The sequence below is a fragment of the Yamadazyma tenuis genome, chromosome 1 (assembly GCF_029203305.1).
Source record: "Yamadazyma tenuis chromosome 1, complete sequence".
Classification (NCBI taxonomy): Eukaryota; Fungi; Ascomycota; class Pichiomycetes; order Serinales; family Debaryomycetaceae; genus Yamadazyma; species Yamadazyma tenuis.
In genome coordinates, this window is record NC_089461.1 from 1,050,850 (window position 1) to 1,077,670 (window position 26,821).

Here is a 26,821-nt window from a genome sequence, read left to right on the forward strand (position 1 = left end):
AAAGCTATTAATTTTGGCTTTCCACCGCTTCTAACAATCCATCCAAGAGTTCATCCACTTCGTTAAGATCGACTCCCGTACAGAAACTCACAACTTTTTTGAACTTGGACGTCAAAATGTCGTAGTTGCTCAAAGCCTTCAACTCACTCTCGATGCTGGCATTTAACTGCTTGTAAGAGTTGATTCGGGCCTTAAGGATCAGCGAGTCGGGAAGACTTTCAAGAAGGGTTTCGTCATTCTTGAGATCTTCAACTGGTTTTTGGTTGACAAGCTGGTTGTATATGGGTTCGATTCGGAAAGGGTAATCTGCATCGAACGTTTCCTCGTTTTCAAGGGAATCTTCGTTATTGTCATTTCCGTTATTACTCTGCTCATCTTTGGGTAGCTCCTGTTTCAAGATTTCTAATCTCTCGGTGATGTTGGACATTTGCAACTTTAAGCTATCCAAAAAAATCAATTTATCGGTGATTTTCTTGTTTAAAAACTTGTTGTTGGCGGTCATGATGGTAGTATCGTACAATTGCTTGTTTAAGTCATTAATTTGCAGCCTTTTAGTATTCATAATGGTTTCATATTCGTTGTTGGTATTCTTCAACAAATCGTTGATACTGTTGAACAATTTATTGGTAGATGTCATAGAATCGGGTGCCTTATCACTAATTTTTTCGGGCTTGTCGTTGACTTTGACAATATCTTCATTCTCAATGATTTCATTACTGACCTCGAGTCTCTTTTCCAAAAACTCAAAGCTGGTTTGGATCAACTGGATCAAGTAATCGTCATCATCATCAAATTGATCGTTTTTAATTCCCAACTTCTTGCAGTTTAATGTTTCTTTCACAAGATCGTATTCGATAGGCTTAACTCCAGCTTTGTTTGGTAAATCTAAGTCAGCCTTTAACTCGATTAAAATGTCCACCATCCACTTGTTACCATTTTCGATTGCTAAATGCAAGGCTGTATTTCCCGTTTGAGTGTCTTGCAAATTGATGATCTCGTCCACCAACTTCTTGAGGAAGTATTGACTGGCCTGGTTTGAAGACAACAAGTACAACAAGATCTTCTGGGTGTAGTATTTACAGCTGTCGATTTTCTTTGACGACTGGTGGGCCAAATAGTGGAAGAAAGACCAGTTTTTGGAGTCTATGGAGAATAAGCTGGGATAGAACCAGTTCCTCAAAAGCGTAGAGAAGTTACCTTTGGTCATGGAGTTTGTCACTAGTATCGCCGATATCAACGGAGTTTCACCTGATTTGGATCCTCTAATAGGAGAATTCAAGCCCAAGGAAACAAAGGCAGCCACCAAGTTTGTGGAGGCCAAAGTGGAAGCGAAATGTAATGCCGTTTTGCCCTCGGCGTCCAAAGGAATGTCGGTGATGCTCATCAAGTCTTCTCGGTGTCTTTCTATTATGCGAGCGAACATAGTCTTGACATCTTTAACAGACAAGTCAGACGATTCTATCTTCTTGAAGATCTCACCGAACCTGGTCTTGACCTCATTGACCACCTCTGGGTCCTTTCCCTTGGTAGTGAGACCAGGAAGCGCGTAGGGATAGTTGGCGTTGGTGCTTATCAACAGTTTAAACTTCTTGAACGAAATGCCTTCGTCGTTCTTAGAAACTTCACCAATCTTTCGCTTCTTGAGGCTAGGCGAGTCAGTGGACTTTGAGGTGTTCTCGTCGACGTCAGTATCCTTGCCATTCTCCTCTACGTCGTCTTCGTCTTTGACATATACTTTGGTGGTGTCTACCAATTTAGGGAGCTCATCGAAGTCATGGACATCGACCAAGAAGAGTTTTTTAGTCAATTCGTAGATATCAAACTGGTTGGCAATGGTCACAGCCTTGTCAAACGAAACCCATATTCCCTGTAAGTGGGAGTTCTTGGAGGACGACAAATCGTTGAACTCCTGAGTATATCCGTCTGGAGTGAAATACTGAAGATTGGAGGTGATGTTGTTGGCGATGAATTTGTGGGCCAGGTCGGTACTAAAGTGGCCCAATGCCACGGGGATGTCCAAGAGTTGAGTGACGTTAACGTAGGAATCTTGGACACGTCTTAAAATGATGATATCTGATTTGGCGGTTTTGGAGGCCGGGAACTTGACGTTCAATTGGATACATTTTTCCCCCGAGTACACCGACGAATGGATGGACAGCACGAAGTTGACGGCACCCAAGTGGGTGTTTGTCAAGCGCTGGTTGATGGAATGCGTAGTGGTATCACCAGCGGCTATGGGTGATTCCATTGTTGGTAGGTAAAAGTTTGAGGTTGAATTCTGGTTTGGGATAAAATGAGATTTGGACGGGGACGTGGGCGAGACGTGTTGAGGGTCGTGTCCAGCCCCATACTCACAGCGCGCGCTTATGAGGCCGGTCGAGATGAGGGTGCTTGCCATATATCATGGACTACTCAGATCGAGTGAACTCGAAAAAAGGTGCTGGGGGAGTGGCCGACGCCGAGAATGCTAACGTCCACCGTAAGCATCGCGTGCGCGACCTCTTGACAACGTCGCTCCTTAACCTCGACTCCGATCCCTATGTTTTTCGCAACCATTTAGGACTACTCGAGTGCAAGCTTTGTTTGACCACCCATAATAATGAAGCATCTTATCTATCACATGTGGGCGGTAAAAAACATCAGTTGAACTTGGAGAAGCGGCGGCTATTGGACGAGAAGGGTTCCCGGTTCCTGACGCCCGTTGGCGGTGGAGTTTCTATCAGCACCACCCCCAAGCGCAAATGGGACAAAATCGGTACTCCCCATTTTAAAGTCACCAAGATCAGAGACCCCGACACCCATCGAATGGGGATGCTTGTACACGTGACGTATCTGCGGGCAACGGCCGAACCCTTGTTCCGGTTCCAGAACTACTACGAACTATCTGCCAAAAACCAAAATGTCGCTGTATCGTACCACGACAAACAGGCAAAGGACACCCAGGTGGCCCACACACCGGCCGACGTTCGCACGGCGACAGCACAACTGCAGTACTTGGTGGTGTCGTGTGAACCGTACGAGAACATCTGTGTGGTGATACCAGGCACCAGTCCTATTATCAACCCGCTGACCGACACCAAAACTGATGAGTTCTGGTGGCACTGGGACCGGGATGTGGGCGAGTTCTACCTCCAGTTTCTCTACACCTGAAAAATTCGTTGTGATATCGGATGGGCCGCCGCTTACAGCTCCATTTCCATGTTCGCACTTTTCCTGAGATTTCCACTCCAACACCTCCATCCCACATGTCTAACACTTTCTATGACCGATGCAAAGAGGCCCACGAGCTCGTGTCTGGCTACCTAACAGATTCGCTTCCATGGGGGAACGTTCCGCCCCTGCGGGCCAACTATGTTTTCAATCCACAGATTCGGGCTGAAAACAAAGCTAAAATCACAAGATCTGCTCAGGTGTTGAGGGCTTGTTTGACAAAATATAACCTCAACCAATTGGCCATAAGCTATAATGGTGGCAAGGACTGTCTTGTGATGCTATTGATTTTCCTCTACGCCATCTATGAACGGAGCTTACAAGTGGAACAACTAGATCCTACCACCCTTCCGGCCAACGACCAGTTCTTTACCAAGAAGTATTTACAAACACATCGAATGGACTCGATCTATATCAATAGCGAAGACCCGTTCGAGGAAGTGTCGCAGTTCATCTCCACGTCCACAAAACACTACAATTTAAACCCAATCAGCATCAAGAGTTCACTTAAAGACGGGTTTGAGCAGTACTTGAATGGCCATCCAGATATAAAAGCGATTATTGTTGGAATCCGGCATTCTGACCCATACGGATCATCTCTACTGTACGAACAAGAAACTGACCACCAGTGGCCCAAGTTTATTCGGGTGCATCCCATTTTGCACTGGAACTATGTGGACATTTGGGACTTTATTATTGGGTGCAACTTGGACTACTGCGTGTTGTACGACAGAGGATACACTAGTCTTGGAGGCGTGAAAACCACCGTACCAAATCCCGTGTTGGTTCATGGAGGAGAATCGGCCCCGGCTTATGCCATGACTGAAGATGCAGATGATCGTGAACGATTGGGAAGAAACAAAGCTCCACAGTAGATATAGACGATGTATATAGTAAGCACTATGAAATGGAGCCAAGAGCCTTTCCTACAAGAATTCGTCACATGAATATATGCATAATCCTGAAACAAATATAAATCATCAAGCCCTAATGGCTGTTCCTAACTGCCCCTTCTCTGGGACTTATTGGCATTTGCACTCGCAACTAACACCTTCTTGAAATAGTCGGTACTTAGTGGTCCCACGCCAATTTTGCCCAATGCCACCTCGGCACTAGTATGACCAATCGAGCCGTCTCTTCCCGACGACCCCGACGTCGATACCCCCAAGCTCTTCAACTTTAGAAGCAACTCCACCTCTTTTCTATTATTCTCATCAATTTGATTCTGTAAGTACTGGATGTATTCCACCGACTTGGTTAATATCTGTCCTTTATTGGGCTTCCCATCTTTGGTCCCGCTGTTCCTCATCAACTCGTCGTCTGGGTCTTTACTAACCCCGGTGTCCTTAAATAAGTCTTCGGGTACAAGCGTCAAAAGTTCTTGTATCTTATCATTGATATTGTCTCTTCGTTTTCGGTCATGGCCATCATCATCACCATCGTCCTGCTCACCACCGTCCGAGTTGCTGTCGTTCAGCCGTATGGGGACCAAGGAGCCACGTCTGCTCAGGGGTTTGGAAATACCTCCGTGGCTCACTCCCCCTCCCAAAGACTGGGACAATTGACGCTTGATGTCGACGGAATTGGACACCAAGTCAGACTGCTTAGACTCACCCTTGAAGTTGATAGAAGGGATGGGCGACGTTGACAGGCTATCGCTGAAGTTGTCAGGACTTAGAAAGTCGTCTCTAGGCATAGCTAATGTTGTGGGAGATTTTCCTGCCAAGTTTGGAGGTGAGAAATCGCGAAATGAACTAAATCTGCTGGCTGCGAATACATTTGTGCTATTTACATACTTATGTTCGGTATTCTCGCCGGATGCGCAATGCCATGGTCCGCAACGCCAGCTCGAGCCTCTGCACTCGCTGGTCATCGTCCTTATTCCATACTGGCAAACTGTTGCGGATGGGCTTGTAGTTATTCATCTTCAATCCGTAGTAGTCAACGATGATCTGCTTGAGGATGTTGAAAGTTACCAAGTTGCCCTGAAACCCGTTGTTCAACATCTCGGTGACGAGTGCTTCTACCTGGTACAAACTCAACTTTCCCTGGAATATCCAGATGGTCTTGAGAATCTCGTTGTAGGTGTCTTGGTTGCAGATAACTAAGTAGAGATTCAAGTCGTTTTTCAAGATATTAAAGAGGGTGATGGATAATTGCCCGTCTTTAAATTTGTGGTTGTTGGTTTTAAGGAATTGGTTGAAGATAATGGGAAGTGTCAAGATGTTCAACACGGGCATCTGGGGTTTTTTTAATGAGGATTCGTGGATTTCGGTGATAATATTGTCCATGGCATCGGACTCCACATTGGGTAAAAACACCTGATCGGGTGGCTGTTCCGAGTCTGGCGACTTCAAAAGACTTGAGGTCTGTTCCAAAATATCATTCAACGACGATACCAACGATTTTTTGGTGTCGATAGCTTCTATATGTGCTATTGTAGGAGAAATGGCTTCCCTTACTCGGGTCAAATGGTCCAGGTGTTTGGAGTAACTTGACTTTTTAACGGTCTGAAGGTTTATTATGTTATCGTAAATGCGAGATTTGAGGTCCACGGCGGGCGAATCGGTGTTGAAGGACTTGAAAATGTCTCTGAAAAGTTCCCTTTCTTGTGCTATGATCTCGCTTTGAGATTGTCCTGGCTCATCGAACTGGTCTTCGAATGAAGAAGATGGGGAATCGTCGTTCAACTCGAGGGAGTCGAGAAAAGATTTCAAATCGTTACTGCTGTCTATCTGGGAGTCTGTAGATGAGTCTGGTTCGCTTTCGTCCAACGTTTTTAGCATATCCAGAACATTTGGAGATTCTAGAGGTGTTTTCACACTATGTTCCTGCTCTTCTTTTCGAAGGTCTTGTAAAATGGAGATCAAGCCAAGGGGGTCTCTTTCCTTCAGATGGTTGAAACGAACAGGTACAACCCATATACGGGGGCGTATGGTGCGTGATAGTCTCATTAGACTCGCACCTCGTATCATCTTGAGTAGTTTCGAGATGAGGTTTTTCTGCTGCGAAAACTCTATTTCCATGTATTTGCAACTATGGGAATATATAATACAACATTATGACAGTCAAGGTACATTTAAGACTCTTGATCCGTTTCAGCCTGCTGAGAAGCAAGGTTTGTGACTGAGTAGAGGCCGCGATACTCGTTAAGAGTTCTGATTTCCAAGTTGTCGCCCTGCGACCCTAATATGGAGTTGAAATCCTTGTGCTCAAGTTCCCATCCAAGCTTCATGCACAAAAAGCTAGCCACATCGTCGCAGCAGCCGAGGAGCGACACGTCGAACTCGTTGTGCAAAATCGGCGTCTTGTTGATCAACACCTGCGGAACGGTTCCTGGGAGCCTCTTGACTATATCAGCCACTGGAGCCACTTCAAGTGATGTGCCAATACTTATCAACAAATCACACTCGAGGATATCTTGCTTGATCAAATCGTGGAATCTTTCGGGAAGCTTTTCGTGGAAAAACGTTATATCGGGTTTGAATACCCCATAGCTTTCTTCGAAATATGAATCTGACTCTTCAAGCTTCTTTCTTTTCTTCTCACAACGAGGGCAGAGACTCGGAGTTTTCTTCAAGATATCTTTCCGAATTGCTTCCAATGGCACTTTGTACTTACAAGTCATACAGGTAGCATTGGCAAATGAGCCATGGCATTGTACCACTTTTGAATGGGAAAGCCCAACGTTTTCCTCGAGGTTGTCGATGTTCTGCGTGTAGTTTCGAAGTAGCTTGTTTTTGGATTCAAGAAGTTTGATGAATTCGTGCAACGGTGTGAAGGCACCGGTAGGAGGGAGAATCATATGCGCAATCGAATAAAAAATCGAAGGGTCTTGACGGAAAAAATCCAAGTCAAACACTTCTTGGGGATCACTTAATCCCAACGCCCCCAACTGCGAATAAAACCCTTTGGAAGACCGGAAATCGGGGATTCCTAAACTGGTGGAGATTCCTGCTCCTGTGATCACCAAAATCCGATTAGAGCTCTTAATCTTCTCGAGAACATGGTCAATGGAATAGAAGGTCTGCAACCGGCTTCGTTGTCTCAACACCTTGTGTATCGAGATCCGAAGCGCGTTGATCATTCCAGCGAAAGAAGGCGACGCAAACTGGCCAGGGTTAACGTTGAATCCCAAGATGCCTATGGCCCGGCGGATATCGTCAATATTAGCGGTTTTTGGTAAATAGGCTCGTACAAACGCCATGGAGCCGTTGGCCTTAAGGAACGCACGAGCCTCGAACACCTGCAGATCGGTGGCTTCTTCAGTCAATTGCCGCAGATGTAGTATCTCGTCTTCTTCGTCAGAGAGGTCTTCAGACAGCTCTGAAGAGCTAGTTTGGGCAAGCGCATCCGAATCGTCGTAGCCACCATTGACATGTTCGTCACTCAAGTTGGAAGTTTCAGGGGGCGGTTCGTCGGCGCTGGAGGAGATCGGCGACACGGGTGGTGGTGCAGATTTATCGATACTGCTCAGGGTGGCATCTGAGTCGGAAGTACTGGCAAACGGCTTTGTGGCGAGGCGTTTTCCATCGTTCAAAAGCTGGTCATTAGCCACGCGCTTATTGTAGAGATTGAGACGGGTGTTGGAATCAATTTCAGACTCCTGGTCCGACTCTATAAGAACTATATCCTGGACGGGGTCCGCCATTAAAGATATGTATTGGCGCGCATTTGCCAGCCATCAAATCTAGCATTTCATCTGCGCGAACATGGACGGCTGGTGCCGGCGGCTGGGGCCACCTGGTGCGAACCCAGGGGAATTTTATCCTCGCGCGTCTGCATGTGGTTCCAAGGCTGGGTCAACACGCGCGCCCACCATAATCTCCAGATCTCAAAACCACAAACCCATAAGTCGGAAAATTTTTCCACCAAATCTCACGGCTTGTTTGTAGAATTTATTAAAACAGATGTTACCATCGGTTGAATTCATCAAGACTCCTCCTCAGGGGCCAATTGCCCCTCCTTCTGACAAATATGGTGTTAAAACCACCAATAGTCCCACCATTCATAACGCTCCTTTACCAGCTGATGGTCCAGGAGCAAAGCACTTTTCTAATTTGGTGTTAGCAGGTCTTTTGATTGGTGTTCCATGGTTCATCGTCAGAAAGATTGGGTTAGGCTTCAAGACCTGGTTGGTGTTGTTTTTGTTATTTGGTCTTCCTATTTTAATGGCGTACTGGACAGTTATGTCTACGTATTCCCCTAGATTGAACGAAAAGGTTAAATTCCCAAACAAACCCGTAGGTGATTATTTGGAGTTCCACACTGAGCAATTGGAGAACAAGTATGTCAAGTCCAACAATGGCAAGGGCACGAAAATCCCCATGGAAACGTTCCATGAATTGTACTTTGATGGTAAGGTTAGTTTTAAAGGTGATTGCTTGGACGTGTTGGAGTTCAGACACGATTGGTGTAGCTTTTCCTTCACCTTGTCATTGTTCCGGTTCTTCTTGTTGGGAATGATTCCCGAGGTGATCATGCACTCCAAATCGCAGGATGAAGAGCAGGTCAGAGATCATTATGATAGAGGTGACGATTTCTACACCTGGTTCTTGGGTCCCAGAATGATCTACACCAGTGGGGTTATTAGCGACATCACCAAGGAAGAAACCTTGGAACAGTTGCAAGATAACAAGTTAAAGACGGTTGCAGAAAAGATTCAATTGGCTAAAGGCGAACAGGTTTTGGACTTGGGATGCGGCTGGGGTACCTGGGCCACCTACGCGTCCTCCCAATATGGAGCTCACGTCACCGGAATCACATTGGGAAGAAACCAAACCAAATGGGGTACTTCATTGTTGTCTCAGTACGGAGTTGACTCGAGCCAATCTGAAATTGTTTGCTGTGATTATAGAGATGCTCCCAAATCGAAGAAATCGAATGGAAAATATGATAAAATCACCTGTTTGGAAATGGCTGAACATGTGGGGGTCAGAAGATTCGGTGCATTTCTTAAACAGGTCTACGATTCCTTGGAGGATGACGGATTATTCTTTTTGCAATATGCGGGTTTAAGAAAGTCCTGGCAATACGAAGACTTGGTATGGGGATTGTTCATGAACAAGTACATTTTCCCTGGAGCTGATGCATCCACCCCATTGTCATTTGTGATCACCAGTTTGGAATCCACTGGGTTTGAAGTGGTGTCGTTTGATAACATCGGAGTTCATTACTCGGCCACTTTGTGGAGATGGTACAGAAACTGGATCGGTAACAAGGCCAAGGTGTTGGACAAGTATGGAATCAGATGGTTCAGAATTTGGGAGTACTTTTTGGCTTCTTCCGTCATCACCTCAAGACAAGGAGGTGCTTCTTGTTACCAGATTGTGATGAGAAAGAACTTGAACTCGTACCACCGGGTCAACTATATCCCCAAGCAAGACGGGGTTTTGGGTCCGGTTTCCAGAGGCACTAAATGGGCCCAATGATACCTTAGCTGTTGTAAATAGCAATAAACACCAGAATCCGAATATCTGTAGTTAGTTAGATATGGCTTATCTCCCCAGAGGGACGTGCGTCGGTTAATGTTTTTGTTGTCGCGGCGACTGCGATGCTGCGTGGTGAGTGGGAGGCTAGGCGGTGACTCGGCCCGCTGGCCTCAAGGTCGCACCTCGGTGATACGTGATTGGCGATAGCCCTCAGGTTCGGCCACATCCGATCAGCCGAAATACCTGCTGTTTTTCACCTGCTAAATGTCCTGCCCTGACACCAAGGCGTTAAGCATGCCGGAGTCGGAACCGGTCGAGTCAGATGACTTCTTTTGACTCTGTGCTCGTACGAACGGAAGTTTGCCTTTTTGTTCACGTCACCAAAACAGGGGATTTCGGTTAATCAACTAGAGCACCCACTCAATTGAATTACTTCTATTACCTCCTATTAATCATTGGACCCATTACCCAAACCTCCCTACCACCGGCAGGTGGCCGGTTCTACGATGGCCCGAAATTTCGGCACTTCCGCCATTTTTGACTCTCGCCAGATCGAAGTCTCACATGGATGAGGATTTCCAATTTCCTGGGGTATACGCATTTTGACCCGAAAACTATAAATTTGATTGCTTTCCCACCCAATTTCAAATTATCTAAAAATTACCAATGTCTACCCCCTTCCCAAAAACCATCGATAAGGTCAAAGGCCTTGAGATTCTTGCTCCAGTTCCTGAATCCGCCAAACATATCTTCAATATCGAAGCTTTGGGCTTGGTGGCTACTCTCCATAGGAACTTCAATGCCAGAAGAAAGGAATTGTTAGCCAACAGAAAGATCCAGCAGCAGAAACGAGACGCCGGTGAATTACCTGATTTCTTACCTGAAACCAAGCATATCCGGGAAGATCCCACCTGGACTGGTCCACCATTGGCCAAAGGATTACAGGACAGAAGAGTGGAAATTACCGGTCCTACCGACCGTAAAATGGTGATCAATGCTTTGAACTCGCAGGTGGCCACCTACATGGCCGACTTTGAAGACTCGTTGACCCCTGCGTGGGACAACTTGGTTGACGGTCAGGTGAACTTGTACGATGCCGTCAGAAGAAACTTGAGTTTCAACTCCAACGGAAAGGCCTACAAGTTAAACCAGGACCCTGGTAGACACATTCCCACCTTGATTGTGCGTCCCAGAGGTTGGCACTTGGAAGAAAAGCACGTTTTGGTTGACGGCGAGGCTATCAGTGGAGGTATTTTTGACTTTGCCCTCTACTTTTACAACAACGCATTTGAAGCAGTGCAGCAGGGATTTGGACCTTACTTTTACTTGCCCAAGATGGAACACCACTTGGAAGCCAAGTTGTGGAACGACATTTTCTGCCACGCCCAGGACTATATTGGTATGACCAGAGGAACCATCAGAGGTTCAGTGTTGATTGAAACCTTACCAGCCGCGTTCCAGATGGATGAAATCATCTACCAATTGAGACAACATATCGGAGGATTGAACTGTGGAAGATGGGACTATATTTTCAGTTACATCAAAAGTTTGAGAAACCACCCAGAGTTTATCTTACCCGACCGGTCACAGGTGACAATGACGGCTCCGTTTATGAGCTCGTATGTCAAGCTTTTGGTCAACACCTGTCACAAGAGACAAGTGCACGCGTTGGGAGGAATGGCCGCACAAATCCCCATCAAGGAAGATGAACAGAGAAACAAGGCTGCTTTGGAGAACGTTGCTCGTGACAAGTTACGGGAGGTACAAGCCGGCTGTGACTCGTGCTGGGTGGCTCACCCAGCCCTTGTGCCGGTGGTATTGAAGGTGTTTAACGAACATATGAAGGGTCCTAACCAGATCAATGTGCCTCCTAAGGTGCCATATACGCCCGTCACCGCCAGAGACTTGTTATCGCCATTTGTTCCTGGTGCCAAGATCACCGAGCAGGGAATCCGTGCCAACATCATCATTGGGTTGTCGTACATTGAAGCTTGGTTGAGAAACGTTGGATGTGTTCCCATCAACTATTTGATGGAAGACGCCGCCACCGCCGAGGTGTCCAGAACCCAGTTGTGGCAATGGGTCACCCACGGAGCCAAGACCGATGCCGGCAAGACCATCACCAAAGAATACGTGAATCAATTATTGGGTGAAGAATACTCCAAGTTGGAATCGGCTGCCAAACCTGGTAACAAGTATAAGAGGGCATTGGAATACTTTAGGCCCGAATCATTGGCGGAGAAGTACTCAGACTTTGTTACCACGTTGATCTACGACGAGGTTACCACCATCGGCAGAGCCGTGGGGGCCGAAAAGTTGTAGGAGGGTAACTATTGTATAGTTTGAATTGATATATTTATTTTTAACTGGCGCGCGGTTAGGAAAATAGTAAGCAGCTGTCACTATTTATCTACTATGGGTTTGTCCAGAAGACAACTCCGATTGCTCATGGTGAGTGGATTTTCACTCTTTCTCATGTATATCATGTACAGCTCGAAAGGTGATAATCCTTCTTCTTTAAGTGACCTGAGAGAACTGGCCAATAGTATCATTTCGGCTAACCCCAATGCCAAAATTGATGAGGCTATCAACAACAAAATCTCCAAATTATACCAACAAGAACAGGCGGAGAAGGCAGCAGAAGAGAAGGCTGCAGTCGATGCAGCTGCTGGTATCAAAGTGACCGAAGAAATTGATGCAATTGAAGAGGACTTTGATCCTGTCAAGGAGTTGATGCAAATTCGTGCGTTGGCACCTATGATTGTCTTCTCTAAGTCCTACTGTCCCTACTCCAAGCGGTTGAAAAAGTTGTTGACAGAACACTACGAGATCACTCCTTCGTTCTTCCCGGTTGAACTTGATAAACACAAGCACGGAAAGCTTTTACAGGAACATTTGGCTAAAATATCCGGTAGAGCCACGGTACCAAATGTGTTGATTGGAACCTCCAACGAAAGCAAAGGAGGATGCGACGACTTCCTCAACTTGCACGAATCAGGTAAGTTGGCCACCATGTTGAATGAGTGGGGGAACAAAAAGTTGTCGGTGAAGCGGTTGGAAACCCCATCCAACGTTTAAGTGATACAGACTAATGTAACATTAAATATATAATATTATTTCACCAACGTCTTATTATATTTAAAACTTGGAAAATTGCTTGGACTTGGCAACGGAAGCAGAAATTCTCAACACGTTGAATCTAACAGTCTTGGAAATAGGTCTACATTGACCAACAACAACGGTGTCACCTTCTTGGACTCTGAAAGCTGGAGAAACGTGAGCAGCCAAGTTCTTGTGTCTCTTTTCGTATCTGTTATATTTTGGCACGTAGTGCAAGTAGTCTCTTCTGATGATGATGGTTCTGTGCATCTTGGTGGAAACAACAGTACCAGACAAGATCTTACCTCTGATGGAAACGTCACCAACAAAAGGACATTTCTTGTCAATGTAGGTACCCTCAATAGCGGTCTTTGGGGTCTTGAATCCCAATCCAACATCCTTAAACCATCTCTTGGTCTTTTTGTTGGCCTTGGCCTTTGGGTTGGTGAAGATGTGAGGTTGCTAGAAAAGTTAGTATGGAGATTTGACATTTCAGGTGATTGCAAGGTTCTTTCTACTCAACCAGGTGGATTGGAGACGGTTGGATAAAATTTTTCAGGAGGAACGGGGTCGATGTTTTGGGGTGGAGGAAAAGGAAATAGTGGACGATGGGAGTCCAGGAAGTTGATGAGTATGGAGTTGATGGGGATTTGTCATGTTCTGGACAAGTTCAGTCGATTACTTGTGACTTTAGTCAACAAATGTCTTACCACACATATGTAGTTTCAATCCATCGTTGGGTCGGGAAATTCGAGAATGGGTCCGTTGCAAGGGTGTCACCAGTACGTGCTGTTTAATGTGATACAAACCTTTTGGAAAGCGTCTTGGTTTTGGACGGTTAATTCAGTAGCCATGTTTAATGATATAGAAACTAAATGAAAATTTTTCCCAGCTATAGTGAGAAAAAAGCTTCGGTGTGTGTGCAGGTTGGCCGCGAGCGGGAAGCAGCAGGAAAGACGGGCGTGCTCCCACCGCCGGCTGTTTCGCGGGCACGGGCTGGAGCCCTCGTGACTGGGGCAGCCCTGTAGCCGCCCCCTTCCACATTCGGTAATCAAGCCTTATCCTTTCGCGCTCGCTTGTACGCTCGAGCCTCACATATATTTGGGTTTGTAAAACTCACACATCTCAATTACCCACACAACCCCCGAGCACCTGCCTCATCAACCACTGGCTTCCAACCATCCCCCACGTCGTAATGAACTCCCGAAGGATTCCTTCCCAGCCCAACACCGACCAATCGTTCCTCAACCCCAACGACTCGTCGTTCCTTGCTCACAACACCACCTCCCGCTCAGTATCATCATCCACATCGATGGTCAGTACACCCAGCAATCATATTCGTAAGTTCCACCAGAATGTTCCCCAAGATCAGGGCGATGGCCACAAGCCCGACAAGTTCCGTCTGTCGACCAATATCGTTTCCAAGAGTAAGAATAATCATCACCATCTCAAGCCCAAAAAGCTGTCCAATGTGGACTTGGTCAAAAATAAGTTATTGAACCTCCATAAGCTGCTGAGGATATATACCAAAAGCAAGAGTATCTCTGAGGAAGACGCCATGCGGAGCCATCCCAACTTCACCACCAAAAGCTTCATCTTGCGTAAACCACTCCATATGAACCTATATGACTACTCGGTGTTTCGAAGTTACCCTGACGCCCTGGCTGGTGATGACAAGCTTCCCCCTGCCGTGAAGGAGTCGCAGATCAAAGCCTGGGAATCGGCAGAGAAAATCACCAACAACTTGATATTTGATAACGACAGCGACTTGTCGGACGACGAAGACATAAACGAGGGCGAAACCCACCACGACATCGCGGGCGACATGGTCCGCCCTCTTGATAGCAGTAGTGTTCCCGCCGGCGGGGACGACACTATTATTAAGTCGATTCCAGGGTTCTGCAAGGACGAAGTGGATGTCCTTCAGACCCGATTCCTCCACCTTCAGACCCTCACTGCCAGCACCACCCCCAGCATCGCTGCGTACGACGAAGAAGAGCGCAAAGTGTTGTGGAATCACCGCCAGGAACAGCAGGCTCTTCAAGGTAAGCACTTTGGACAGTATCTGTCGCTCACCAGTAAGAGAAAGGCTCAAGTCCAGCAGAAGAAGGACATGCTTAACCGGATTTTTGGCTACAACAACACCTTGAACCATGAATACATCACCAATAACACGTCCTATTCGGCTCTCGACTCGGTGATGAACACCTCCAAGTCTTACCAAGAAGATAAGGAAGAGATGAGCCAGCTTTTGGCAGAAGACAAGGAATATCATGCATCACTCGAAGAGTCCAAGGCTAACTTAAGGCTTGCCCGCAGCGTACATCTCTACAATGGCGACGACAGCTTCCACTTGAGCATATTGAACAAGAAGCTCAATGTGGCTGGAGCTGGGGTGAACGAGTTTGATCACTACAAATATCTCCAGATGATCTCAAATAAGCTCACGGGTGTGTACGGGAAACATGGCACCATGAAACACGATGCTGGAGGAGCCCACGACGACCTCACTGCCTTTGCCATGTCCTACTTGCGCCGGTGTATCCGTCATGAACCGGATGGGCATGACCATAACGATTTATAGACTGTAATATTATTTCACAATCGACTTTGATTTTTCGCAATAAAAGGGCGCGATGATTATAAATCGATGTTCACAGCTTCAGTAACCCGATTATTGAATATCAGTAGACACTTATCAACAATGGCCCCAGTAACAATTCCCAAGCATTACGACTACCTCGTTATCGGCGGCGGATCCGGCGGAGTAGCCTCTGCCAGAAGAGCCGCCTCCTATGGCAAAAAAGTGTTGTTGGTTGAAGCCAAACCGCACAAATTGGGTGGCACCTGTGTAAATGTCGGATGTGTGCCCAAGAAAGTCATGTGGTACGCCGCTGACCTCGCCCATCGCAAGGTGCACTTGAGCAAATATGGCTTGTCTCGGTCCTCGGTGGAGGAAAATGAAGTCAAGCATGGTGATTTTGATTGGAGCTATTTCAAAACCAAAAGAGACGCTTATATCACCCGTTTGAATGGTATATACGCCAGAAACTTGACCAATGAAGGTGTTGAATTCCTCTATGGTTATGCTCGGTTCACCAACGATCAGGCGGATGTCGAGGTGACGTTGACGGAAGACCAGGAAATTCCATTTTTGGAAACCGGTGAAAAGCTGTTTTCCAAGGACCAGAAATTTGTGTTTTCTGCCGACAAGGTGTTGGTGGCAACCGGTGGAGCGCCCATAGTACCACCCAGCGTTCCAGGAGCCGAGCTCGGTATCACCTCCGACGGGTTTTTCGAATTGGACTACCAGCCCAAGTCGGTCGCGGTGGTGGGGGCCGGGTATATTGGAGTCGAATTGGCCGGTGTGTTCAGGAGCTTGGGCTCAGAGACCCATTTGGTGATCAGAGGAGATACAGTGTTGCGTGCGTTTGACGACTCGATCCAGGAAACCATCACCGACTACTATTCAGATAAATTGGGAGTTAATGTCATCAAGCAATCTGGTAGTGTTAGTAAGGTGGAGAAACTCGCCAACGGGTTGAAGAAGGTGTACTTGGGTAACGGCCTGACTTTGGAGGTGGAAGAGTTGGTGTGGACGGTGGGTAGAAGAGCATTGTCAGACATTGGTTTGGACGTGGTGGGGGTTAAGGCCAATGACAGAGGTCAAGTCATTGCCGATGAGTACCAGCAGACATCTCACTCGAAGGTGTTTTCCTTGGGGGATGTTGTAGGTAAGGTAGAATTGACTCCAGTGGCCATTGCAGCAGGAAGAAAGTTGTCGAACCGGTTGTTCTCTGGTCAAGAGGTTTTTGCCCAAGATAAATTGGACTATAACAACGTGCCTTCGGTGATCTTTTCTCACCCGGAAGCCGGATCGATTGGATTGTCTGAGAAGGAAGCCACTGACAAGTACGGAAAGGATAACATTAAGGTTTACAAGTCGAAATTTGTGGCCATGTACAATGCGATGCTTGAAGATGATGAGTTGAAGCAGCCAACTTATTACAAGATCATTGTGACCGGAGTTGATGAAAAGGTCATTGGACTTCACATGGTTGGAGAAGCCACGGGCGAGATTTTGCAAGGGTTTGGAGTGGCAGTGAAGATGGGTGCTACCAAGGCCGATTTTGACAACTGTGTGGCCATTCACCCCACGTCTGCGGAAGAGCTCGTTACCATGAGATAGAATGTTATCGTGTTTATTGATGTGCTTAAATATAGTATACAGTTTTGGTTACCGTTTTGGTTGCTGGTAGTAGTAGTAGTCTAAGATCTCTTGACTCGCTTGGGAGGAGGCCCTCTTACAGGTGGTTTTGGCTTGTCACTGGGCTTCATGAAGAACATGGGGGCATTCTTCAACATCTCGGGAACAATAACCAACCGAATCATCGACCCCCGAACAAATACCTGGCTCATATGGGAGGTGGTGCCGGAGCGACCTTTGGTTATCACCACGTCGTAGAGGGATAAATTCATGTTATCTTCGTTTTCAAGAAGCTTCCCCCGGTACGTATCACCCGTCACCAACTCCACCGTGACGATGTGGCCCTGCGCCTCGGTCAATAGTCTCACAGGTATGTCGATTTTGGGCATACTGTGATATATGAAGAAGAGTTTGAGATGATTGGAAAAGTCGCACCAGTTCGCGCTACTAGTGCGACCTCTGTCCCAAAAGTGTAAACCCGATTCTCGAAAAACCCATCCATGCTGGCAAAAGTCGACAAAAGCTCTGGCCGACAACGTCGACGGGTCCCGATCACGTGCTCCAACTGCAGGCGGCGTAAGGTCAAGTGTGACAAGCAAAAGCCCGCCTGTGGCGGGTGTGTACGTAATGGGGTCGCCAACCTGTGCGAGTACTTGCAGCCACATTGGACTTCGGCCAATGGCTTGAACTCGAGCCCCACCCCCAACACCGACCGTTCCCAGGACATGAATCAAGCCTCACAACTATCCGAGCTAAGCCAGTTGAAAACGAGTTACGAGCGGATTATCGGCAACCAGAGAAAGGAAATCGAGGATCTCAAAAGGCATCTTTCCTTCACCACTCAACTTACCACCCAACAGCCCCATGACGACACCGGCGATAGCCCCGTGGAAGTGTTGGCCAAGCTTCATCCGTTGGCCGATAGAAACAAGGACTCCTTGGAGATCGAAGACTGTGTTAGTTACTCCATCAATTTGGAAGCCCCCAGGTCTAAGAAATCGATAAACCCATCCGACACCAGTGAAATCCATTCGTGGATCAGTATCATCATGTTGGACCCCAAGCTCTCGGGCTTGTGGCTGAGGATCAATAACATGCAGCGGATATATCATATGTACAAATCGGCAATGGTGAAGAGACACGCAAACTCGAGAATAACTGAAATCGACTTCACGTCGCCAGGTCCTGCTTGCCACATGCAAAACACAGACGTCAGTACTGCTTGTCCCGTATCTGCTGGGTCCACTGAATCCATGCCCAAAAAGTGCCCGGTGGTGCTGTGTGACTTGAACTTTATGAATGAGTCGATGATGACTATCCCTAAGGTCAGCTCCTTGTCGGCTGTAAAGCCGGTTGTCCACGAGTTCCTGACGGAGGGCCTCGATGAGTTTACAAAAGGCGGCATACGCTATACAAAAATGGTACAAGAAGTGTGGAGGCCCGTGGTACACAGTTTGCGAGCCAATAAACCATTAAACTCAACTCAACTCCAGTTCTTACTTGACTTTTACTTTAACCAGAAGACCGTCGACACATCTCGGGACTTGACGGTGCTATTTAAGGACGAAATAGATGAGATCTACATTTCCAAGAACGGTCGTCTCATACTTAATATGGGGTTAGCGGTGCCGGGTGAAGATGATGCGGTCCTGATAAATAAGTTTTTGTTGAAAGGAGTCTATGTGTGTATATTGATGCTTATTGTCGAGGAGTCACTAGACATCTTGAAACTGAGCCACCAACAGTCGTTGCCTCCTGACGTGGTGACAAAGTTTCAGGCTCTTTTTCCCGATGAAGTGAGGTTTGCGGGCCTATCGTATAATGGCAGCCAAAACTTGAATGCGGTGCAGAAGTACTTGGACAACTCCTGTTCTTCAAGCTCCAATTTTTTTCTACTCAACCGGTCATTGGTGACGTTAACATGCAGATTACTCTTGTTGGATCGGGATATTATGAACAATGGAAGAGAGGGAAATGAAAGAGGTGAGACCGAACGAGCCATCATGTTCAAGACGACGTTGGCAATGGTATTCGACCTTGAAAACCCAATACAAATATGGAAACAGCCCACACAGATTGTCCTTCCCGGTAACGACTCAAAGAAAAAGGTCAAGGACATCCGGATGCATGCTTGTTTCCTTTGGAATGAGTTGATTCGGTGCTTGAATATCGTTTCTAGCTCGTTGGTTTCTTTTTCCAAGAGTGATAGAGAGCTCCAGGCCCTTATAGGACGGGCCCATTCTCGGGTGGAAGAAGTTCAGGTTCATGGGAACCACATGAGGTATTTACAAGGATTGAAGTCCCCTCATTTGGACAAGCTTAGCAGCAGTTTGCAAGTCAATTACTTACTTTCAAATGTTCATCTTTTCTTTGCCAGAGGAGTCTCCAATCTCTTGGGGGTGAAACTCACCATGAAAGATCTCGATGATTTGACGGGAGAATGTGGAAGCTGGATTGACGACGAAAGATTAAAGAGACTAGCTCCTATCATTGAGTGGGAATCCAAGATCATGCTTCATTTCAGTAATATCTACACCACCTACGTGATGTTTTTGCAGGTGGAAGAGAGCAAGCTAGAGAAGTTAAAAGAGAGTCTTATATCCACGATTTTTGTGAAGATCGATGGTTACTTTAAGCTTTCAAATCACATTCTTGACCAGACCCTCAATAAAGAGAGTCAGTACATTTATAATGCATTGTCCGAGTGTTTTGTTTCAGTGATGCAGATTCTTGTGGCTCTTTTGTTAAGAGTTTGCCTGAGACCCAAAGAGAAGAACGAGGATTTGGTTAAACAGTTGTCAACTTTCTGTTATTCCACCTCCAAGTCATCCCTTAGAATTGAATCAGATATCTTCAATCTCATCAAAAATCAATTATCCAACTCAATCAATAATACTCTAAGAAAGTTGAATAACGCCATGACTGTAAACAAGAACCATTCGATGAAGCTCAACCAGCTTTGGGTATTCTATTCAAACCTTCTTGAAAGTTCAAGAAGGTTTTATTCCAGTTATAATAAGGTTCATGCCAATATTCCTGGGTTTAACAAGCTTATGAACACCAATTCCCCTATTGGAGACTTTTCTAAGTGTCCAGTGGCACATATACCCGCAGTTACAAAAGCTCCTGGAAGATGTCCTATAGACTATACTCAGTTCATGAAATCGTACAAGCGGAAGTCATCTGGCGATAGCCCTCATCACCAGGAGCCTATGGAAAGAGAACTTAAGCGTCTCCGAATGGAAAGTGACTCGCCCAAGAGTACTATTTCGCCTACAGACTCCAATGGGTTTATCGATAGAGTTACCCAAAGTTACATGGATGACGATCTAATCAATTCTGGTGGTTTCGATTTCGATATCAACTTTAGGAACTTCTCATCATTGGATATCGGATTCTTAAGTGATTCTTTCGAAGCCTTGAGCCGAAGTGCAAGCACTGATTCTTTCAACTATAACATTGAAGAATCATTCCAATGATGTTGTATTATTTAATAAATAGATCTATATGCGCCAATAGATAACCTTTTGAAGGTTTGCAGCAGCGGTTGCGATGGGCTTCAAGTTCAATTCCTGTACTGAGGAAGAAGTGGTAGATCCAAAAGAGTCTGTGTGGGAGAGAGAATCGGGAAGAAAACTGTTAAATAGTAAATGTATTGACGACTATTTACAACCAAGCGCGATTCTCTGTTCTCAATTATTTGCAGCCATGCTGCTTCCTATATTCTTGATCATGAGCGTGTGAGTTCCCATACAGAGTGTTTCAACATCTCCACGAACTCTAATGGGATATGGCGCATGTCGTCGCTGAAGAGCTTATCACTGTACGAGAAGATTAACTTAAGATTCATCAAATCATCCACAGCTTTAGGATTACTTGCAACTCTTTGCAACTCGAGTTTTGTGTCAATGATTATAAACACAGACAATCCAAGATCATTCAAACTGGTGTCATTGCTGAGACTGCTGGATTCATAAAGATATACCTTCTTTTCGTGGGCAGAGATGGGTTTCATAAAGTTTAAGCTGAGAATTTTTTCTATGTCTTTATCAACTTTAACTTCATTGTTTTCCACTTGCAAGCTTCTATTCTCGTACTCTAGCAAGTTCTTGACTGAAGACTTGAGCATTTGATAGTTTTGTCTTTTGTAAACAAAAAGAGTAAGTGCTTTCTTGAAGATTTCCAAGTAATCGGGGTTGGAGCCAAAGTCAATTCGAACTTTGAAATGATCCAATGAATCGGTCTGAATACTCAAAATTGACAGAAGAGAAGGTAACAAACAAGGAGAAGTGGCTTTCTTGACTTGTCCATTCCGAAGTCGAAGTGTGACAGGAATTTTGGATGGCTTATGGGTATCAACATCTCTCACAATCAAGCATCTGGGATCCACCGAAATGGCCCAAAAGTGTCTTAAAGCCTGTAAATGTACCTCATACTCGCTGTTATTGTTGGGGAATACCGGATATAAAGACACTATTAAGCTTGCAATTGCCAAATTCGAATTGCCAAAAGCATATTGCCCACCACCAAGAAACAAAAACCCTAATGCCATATTGATGGCCATATAATTCCCATAGTTGGTGTCTTTACTTGTATCCCCATACAAAACTCTGAGTCTCCTAAATGTCTCAAGATCTCCGGATCCTGCCATCACCACAGAGATAGAAAGTGCTAAAAGATTCTGAATGTTGGTAGCAGCATTGCAAGTGATTTTTTGATCATACTTCTCGGTAGGAGTCATGGCCACTACCATCATTTGGTCCAAATAATGGAGCAATGTGTCACGAGCAGTTTTGTCGTGAGTTGAGGCGTACTTGATTGCTATTGATAAACAAGTACCTCCAAGTACATTATAGTAACAAATCTGATCACTATCTAAGTTATCAGCGTTTCCTTTCCCGTATCGTGCCAACAAGGATTCAGGAATCTGAGATTCTACCCAACCTCTTGTATTGTTGACTGAACTCCACATAATGATATTCTTAGATACGCACCTCAAAAGAAGAAGATCGGGACGGATATAATCCAACAACTGTTCAGACTGAGGAACTCCAAGCTTGTTGGCAATGGTAACATCTTCGGTCTTCATGTGTATGAACCCCAATGCCATAATCGCTCCACTACAAGACTTATCAAGCTCTTGCACTGGTTGGTAGTCTTTCATAGAAGTAGCCAATGCCAATAATCGGTCCACGACCCTAGTATCATTTAATCCTTTCAAATCTTTTCCTTTGCCTAAATTGACAAATCCCAATGAAATCCCAGCAGCTAGTCGGTAACCTTCATGTATCTGCTCTGAATCATTTTGGGATACGGTGCTGGTTATTTGAGCCAATAAAGTCTCGCTCATCCGCCTATGTTGACTCTCCAAATATAACAACCCAATTCCCAACAACCCAGCTGTTTGAACCATCACCGGTACATTTAAATCATTAGCACCCTGTGGTAATAATGCGACAGCATGAACCGATAACACCTTAGTCAACTTGATGTTCATTGTTCCCATATTACTGGCTGCCATTCCAACAAGTAAACCAACACTTGTCAAAGGATGCTTGGGACCCAAATAATTATAGATATGCCACTCCTCCAAGTTCTTAAGGTGCCCATTGAGGCCAAGTCCTAATAAGAAACCCGCATGTTGGGCATTTAAAGACGGGGGCTTGTTGAAGATGATCCAACTTCCAGAGATTCCTTTGGACTGTTTGCTGATGCTCAAACCTGCTGCAACTCCATTGTGGAAGTATCCCCATTCGATAACTTTTTCATCAACAGCGCCGTCATGAAGCACAATATTCGTCATCTTAGGTGCAACCACCGTATTCAAATTGAATTTGGGGATGGGAAACTTCTCTGTTAATAGTGGCATTCTTCCTCCATAATATAAAGAGGCTCTTCCCAAGGGAATAGAAAGTGTTCGAAGAGCAACAATTGCTGCCAAAGCTCTTTGGAGCACAACCACATCGAAGTCAGACTTTCCCTCTTCAGTAATTAAAGTGGCCGTTTGGGCCTTTGTTTGGTGCAATAAAGAGGTGATCTCATAGTATCTTCTGTCGTGATCAAAGATCAACTTGGTGATACCAATTCTGTCAGCCTCTGATTGATCATCCCAAGCAGATACTTGCTCCGTTCCATCGAGGACTCCAGAAAGTATGTGGTTTATATCTCTAGGAAGTTGGTTGGTGTTGGGGCCAAATTGTGTATAGAGTGACGTTGGTGGTTGGTAAGAACCGGACCTTAAGAACATGTTCAACTCTTTTCTTCCAACCAAGTCCAAAGCTTTGGGGTTCCATTGAAAGTCAGGATTCTCCTGGCAGTACAGAATTGCTTCCTTTAATGGCACCCGAACACCGAGAGGAAAGGTTTCGAGGTCTTGGATCGTGAAGCCCAATTCACACATCAAATCCACCACATTATTGGGACCATAATTGGGCGAAACAATCAACTCAAAGAGCTTCAAGATCGCATGGGTTCTTGGGATAATCAATTCATCAGCTGCAAAACTCTCCTCCACTAATTGGGAGAAAGTAAGGTATTGAACTATGGAATCGTTGAACAAACTGCTCAATGACTCCAAGATATTGGGCGGTTGGGGTATAACAAATACCAGAGGCATCCTTGGTTCTCCATCAATCTTGTTTATGTCGACCATATAATACTTGCACCAAGCCTCCGGCCAGCCCATCCACGTACATAATTGAGTCAAGAACAAGCCAATTTTATCCAAAGAATCGTGAGCCAAAACATCAAGCTTTGCCTCCTCTCTGATGAGATGAAGAGATATGGCGATATATGGGAGCATTTCACGGAAAAGGTAGTCATCATTTAGTTGTTCATTGAGCTTTTTGGCCAAAGGTAGCAATACCGTTATTTCGTTTAGCTCATAATTAGATACTTCAGAATCCATGGGTAACAATATCGCAAGAATTGTCACCACAAATGCCCACCAATCGTCTTTATAGTCATCAAGCATAAGAGCTGTACGCCAGAGTGTCCAGATGGTTTCACTGATGTTTGACCCACTGAGGTATTTGAAGCATTGAAGACATTTTAAGACAATATCAGAACTGGGTTTCATCACAAGTTTAAGTATGAAAGTATCACCATCTGATCCTATTAATGCAATGTCCTCGTCACATGCGCATTGAAGTCCAGAAATTGTTGGATACTGGCCTGATAAGGTTATTGGGGCGGAGGTGACATCCACAAATGGGTTCAAGATCTGAATGACATTGCTTTCTCTCAAGACCACAATGTATCCCGGGAACTCTGAATTCATCAACGGAACGCAATGAAGACATTTGATGGAATACGTCAGTTGATACTGAGGAATTGCAGTTATCAGCTGGTTGAAAATATATACCTTTGCTTCTTTCTTATATCTGTTCATGATGATAATCGCTTCTTGTTCTTCGTAACACAAGTTATAGATGTCCAAATTTTTCCGGTCAACCTGGATGCTAAGGACCTCTACTCTTGTAAGGATCATATCTTTCTTGAGAGCCATTTCCATAGGTTTTGAAAGCTCTGAGATCGACAGCTCTGATCCCATTCGAGCCATTGAAGAAGCATCCGATAATAGGGTGCTTGTCCTTTTTTTTTCCATGTTTATAGACGAGGTTATCAGCATATGATTGGACATATTCCCATTACTATAGTCGATGTGTAAGCTTTCATCTTCAAGAATTCTGGCAGGATTGGGAGTGGTCAAGAAAGTGTTTTTCCTCTTCGAGTACTTAAAGGAATTGAGACGCTTCCCGTTGTTTTTATTGGAGGTTCGTATGTGGTATATCACGATTACCTTATCGTGCCGGTTATAAGTGGCACATAAAGAAGAGGTTTTATTCAAGCCCTTTAGTGGAAATGCCACCATTTCTTCATATGGAGATATTGTCGAAGTGGAAGACGACGTGATCACTCGAAACTCGCCTATGGGATCCACCAAGGACAAGAACGTGGCCGAGTTGATCCCCAGCTCTGAAGGATATGTTTGTAACTGGCCCTTCTCTAACAATAAACCAAATTCAAACGGGAGAGCCGACCGTAGCACAAACGGGAAACTCACTGTATAGTCTTTACCGTTGGTGTAGATGAATGCCGACTTGGCGAGGCATATTACAAGTGAGGGTTCACTTTCTGTAGCTAATGATTCCGAATGAGTAAAACAAGTGAAAGTAGCTGTCACCACATCCTCATCGAAGGTGAACTTCTTGGACAAGCTGGCTCCATTCACCAACAATACTTCTCTTTTATGGATCACAAGATGTTTGTTGCCTGGGAAGAGCTTTGTTTGTCCTCCACTTGATGTATACGCTCGTAGATACTTTAGGTCTATGGCAGGAGAACTTAGTTGATCTGGGGTTGGTGAAGACGTCATGAGCTGTCAAAACACTGTGGTAGATCTAACGTACACCTGTAGCCTCGATTAGTTATTCAGGTACCTCTCAAAGCCAACGACTGATGTCTGAATTGCAATGAGTTTACAATCACTGTCAAACAATGTTTGTGTATTTACACCGAACGCGAGCTGCGAAAAATCAATCAGTTGCATACATCACTCTGTTCTTTGGCATGAGTATAGATTTGACTAATGTTATCCGTTCGGTGGAGTCTCTTGGAAAGATGTTTAGGTACTCCATGGGAGAACTTCAAAGTGGAGTTTTGGGGGGGTTGGAGCGTAAATTGGGTGAGATATCTCGTATTGTTCCTGGGATCTTGAGGGGGCAGGAACAGATCAGATCGGATATCAACAGATTATGCAAATATCTCCAGGAACTGGACGATGTTCAAGCACAGCGGGATGAACGTATTAGGTCCTTGCAGTTGGATATCAGACTGAGTTTGCCGGTTGTGGTCCCAGAGTCACTGTTGCACCACAAGTATCATCATCCTCAGAATCTACCTGCCAGCCACGAGAGTTTGGCAGCTAAGATTGATTTTATTATACAATGTGTGCTTGTGCAGAGAGGTACCAATATTGACTGGGCCTCCAAGGAGATTGTGTCTTTAGTGTTGAGAGAAACAGGAAGAATGGCTGATGGTCCAAGAATCGAAAGAAGCACCCCAAGACTTGAGATGTTGGAAAAGACTCAAGAAATTGGGGCGAGTGAGCCGGTAACTAGGATTATTGTGGATGGACGTGCAACTAGTGTTGTAGCTGGAAGTACAAGGAGTGCGGTAGCTAGTACTGAGTTCAGTCCCAACGCCCAATTCAGCCCTCAGGCATCTAACTCCAGTAGGGACCTCAGCTTGATCGCATCATCGACACCTAAAACTTCCCCTAAGCTTTCTCCAGTCAACTACAACTATAAGCTTGCCAAAAAGATCAAACTCCCCGCAATGGCAGACATGAAACTTGCCAAATCGCTATGTGTAGCCATGGAGCCACCGCCCTGGCATTGTACCTTCAACACCCTGAAAATCTATTCGGTTGAAGGTCTCGTTAATTACTGGTTCCTTGATGATTTTATGGTAGATGAAAATGCAGAGCCTTGTGTGGCTCGGAAGAACCTTTTGTACGGCTGGAAATGGAGAAAGAGGTTCGAAACCAGCTATTTTAGAAAACTGTGCATCATTGATTTTGTTCTTTCCATCCACCACGGCACAAAGAAAAATAATTCAAGAAAGAATGCACCCCAATCAATCACATGTCTTCGTCTTAGGGAAAGACCCCTTCTTGAAATTGCCAACTGGATTGACAAGTGTAAAGATGCTCGGTGTCGTGGGCTCACTCTGTTCCGAGAATTTATTGCCGAAGATACGGATGGTTTGATCATAGGCTTGAATACCATATTGGATGAAGCAGGTGTTGTTTAGCGTTTTTAGTATTTAGTTGAAATTGATGAAAATGAGGGTAGGTAATGGCTGCAAAAAA

General features: G+C 45.3%; 16 protein-coding genes across 16 annotated transcripts; 9 read left to right on the forward strand and 7 right to left on the reverse strand. All coding sequences in view use genetic code 12, as the record gives it.

Annotated features, from left to right (window-relative positions):
• Positions 1-7: 7 nt before the first annotated feature.
• SWI6 (transcriptional regulator swi6) lies at positions 8-2,248 on the reverse strand (the record flags this gene model as incomplete). Its single annotated transcript, XM_066157468.1, has 1 exon — positions 8-2,248. One exon carries the CDS (start codon positions 2,246-2,248, stop codon positions 8-10), a length of 2,241 nt encoding a protein of 746 aa, XP_066013565.1.
• Positions 2,249-2,403: 155 nt separating this feature from the next.
• sap62 (CWF complex protein sap62) lies at positions 2,404-3,150 on the forward strand (the record flags this gene model as incomplete). Its single annotated transcript, XM_006687943.1, has 1 exon — positions 2,404-3,150. One exon carries the CDS (start codon positions 2,404-2,406, stop codon positions 3,148-3,150), a length of 747 nt encoding a protein of 248 aa, XP_006688006.1.
• A 95-nt stretch (positions 3,151-3,245) lies between these two features.
• On the forward strand, positions 3,246-4,085 carry FAD1 (3'-phosphoadenosine 5'-phosphosulfate sulfotransferase; the record flags this gene model as incomplete). The annotated part of the gene is made up of 1 exon (XM_006688786.1): positions 3,246-4,085. One exon carries the CDS (start codon positions 3,246-3,248, stop codon positions 4,083-4,085), a length of 840 nt encoding a protein of 279 aa, XP_006688849.1.
• Positions 4,086-4,210: 125 nt separating this feature from the next.
• Positions 4,211-4,906, reverse strand: RTG1 (retrograde regulation protein 1; the record flags this gene model as incomplete). The annotated part of the gene is made up of 1 exon (XM_066157469.1): positions 4,211-4,906. The coding sequence occupies one exon, from the start codon at positions 4,904-4,906 to the stop codon at positions 4,211-4,213; it is 696 nt and encodes a 231-aa protein (XP_066013566.1).
• A 100-nt stretch (positions 4,907-5,006) lies between these two features.
• On the reverse strand, positions 5,007-6,185 carry PSN45_000526 (uncharacterized protein; the record flags this gene model as incomplete). The annotated part of the gene is made up of 1 exon (XM_006687944.2): positions 5,007-6,185. One exon carries the CDS (start codon positions 6,183-6,185, stop codon positions 5,007-5,009), a length of 1,179 nt encoding a protein of 392 aa, XP_006688007.2.
• A 104-nt stretch (positions 6,186-6,289) lies between these two features.
• Positions 6,290-7,861, reverse strand: SIR2 (NAD-dependent histone deacetylase sir2; the record flags this gene model as incomplete). The annotated part of the gene is made up of 1 exon (XM_006688788.1): positions 6,290-7,861. The coding sequence occupies one exon, from the start codon at positions 7,859-7,861 to the stop codon at positions 6,290-6,292; it is 1,572 nt and encodes a 523-aa protein (XP_006688851.1).
• A 259-nt stretch (positions 7,862-8,120) lies between these two features.
• On the forward strand, positions 8,121-9,641 carry MTS1 (Sphingolipid C9-methyltransferase; the record flags this gene model as incomplete). The annotated part of the gene is made up of 1 exon (XM_006687945.2): positions 8,121-9,641. One exon carries the CDS (start codon positions 8,121-8,123, stop codon positions 9,639-9,641), a length of 1,521 nt encoding a protein of 506 aa, XP_006688008.1.
• Positions 9,642-10,307: 666 nt separating this feature from the next.
• Positions 10,308-11,963, forward strand: MLS1 (malate synthase 1; the record flags this gene model as incomplete). Its single annotated transcript, XM_006687946.2, has 1 exon — positions 10,308-11,963. The coding sequence occupies one exon, from the start codon at positions 10,308-10,310 to the stop codon at positions 11,961-11,963; it is 1,656 nt and encodes a 551-aa protein (XP_006688009.1).
• Positions 11,964-12,056: 93 nt separating this feature from the next.
• On the forward strand, positions 12,057-12,719 carry PSN45_000530 (uncharacterized protein; the record flags this gene model as incomplete). The annotated part of the gene is made up of 1 exon (XM_006687948.2): positions 12,057-12,719. The coding sequence occupies one exon, from the start codon at positions 12,057-12,059 to the stop codon at positions 12,717-12,719; it is 663 nt and encodes a 220-aa protein (XP_006688011.1).
• A 60-nt stretch (positions 12,720-12,779) lies between these two features.
• RPS11B (40S ribosomal protein uS17) lies at positions 12,780-13,594 on the reverse strand (the record flags this gene model as incomplete). The annotated part of the gene is made up of 2 exons (XM_006687950.2): positions 12,780-13,202; positions 13,550-13,594. The coding sequence occupies 2 exons, from the start codon at positions 13,592-13,594 to the stop codon at positions 12,780-12,782; spliced, it is 468 nt and encodes a 155-aa protein (XP_006688013.1).
• A 341-nt stretch (positions 13,595-13,935) lies between these two features.
• On the forward strand, positions 13,936-15,324 carry PSN45_000532 (uncharacterized protein; the record flags this gene model as incomplete). The annotated part of the gene is made up of 1 exon (XM_006688790.1): positions 13,936-15,324. The coding sequence occupies one exon, from the start codon at positions 13,936-13,938 to the stop codon at positions 15,322-15,324; it is 1,389 nt and encodes a 462-aa protein (XP_006688853.1).
• A 120-nt stretch (positions 15,325-15,444) lies between these two features.
• GLR1 (Glutathione reductase) lies at positions 15,445-16,929 on the forward strand (the record flags this gene model as incomplete). Its single annotated transcript, XM_006687951.2, has 1 exon — positions 15,445-16,929. One exon carries the CDS (start codon positions 15,445-15,447, stop codon positions 16,927-16,929), a length of 1,485 nt encoding a protein of 494 aa, XP_006688014.1.
• Positions 16,930-17,009: 80 nt separating this feature from the next.
• Positions 17,010-17,336, reverse strand: SMD3 (small nuclear ribonucleoprotein Sm D3; the record flags this gene model as incomplete). The annotated part of the gene is made up of 1 exon (XM_006687952.1): positions 17,010-17,336. One exon carries the CDS (start codon positions 17,334-17,336, stop codon positions 17,010-17,012), a length of 327 nt encoding a protein of 108 aa, XP_006688015.1.
• Positions 17,337-17,672: 336 nt separating this feature from the next.
• On the forward strand, positions 17,673-20,426 carry PSN45_000535 (uncharacterized protein; the record flags this gene model as incomplete). Its single annotated transcript, XM_006687953.2, has 1 exon — positions 17,673-20,426. One exon carries the CDS (start codon positions 17,673-17,675, stop codon positions 20,424-20,426), a length of 2,754 nt encoding a protein of 917 aa, XP_006688016.2.
• A 251-nt stretch (positions 20,427-20,677) lies between these two features.
• On the reverse strand, positions 20,678-25,324 carry APC1 (Anaphase-promoting complex subunit 1; the record flags this gene model as incomplete). Its single annotated transcript, XM_006687954.2, has 1 exon — positions 20,678-25,324. One exon carries the CDS (start codon positions 25,322-25,324, stop codon positions 20,678-20,680), a length of 4,647 nt encoding a protein of 1,548 aa, XP_006688017.1.
• A 122-nt stretch (positions 25,325-25,446) lies between these two features.
• PSN45_000537 (uncharacterized protein) lies at positions 25,447-26,763 on the forward strand (the record flags this gene model as incomplete). The annotated part of the gene is made up of 1 exon (XM_006687955.2): positions 25,447-26,763. The coding sequence occupies one exon, from the start codon at positions 25,447-25,449 to the stop codon at positions 26,761-26,763; it is 1,317 nt and encodes a 438-aa protein (XP_006688018.2).
• Between the last annotated feature and the right edge of the window lie 58 nt (positions 26,764-26,821).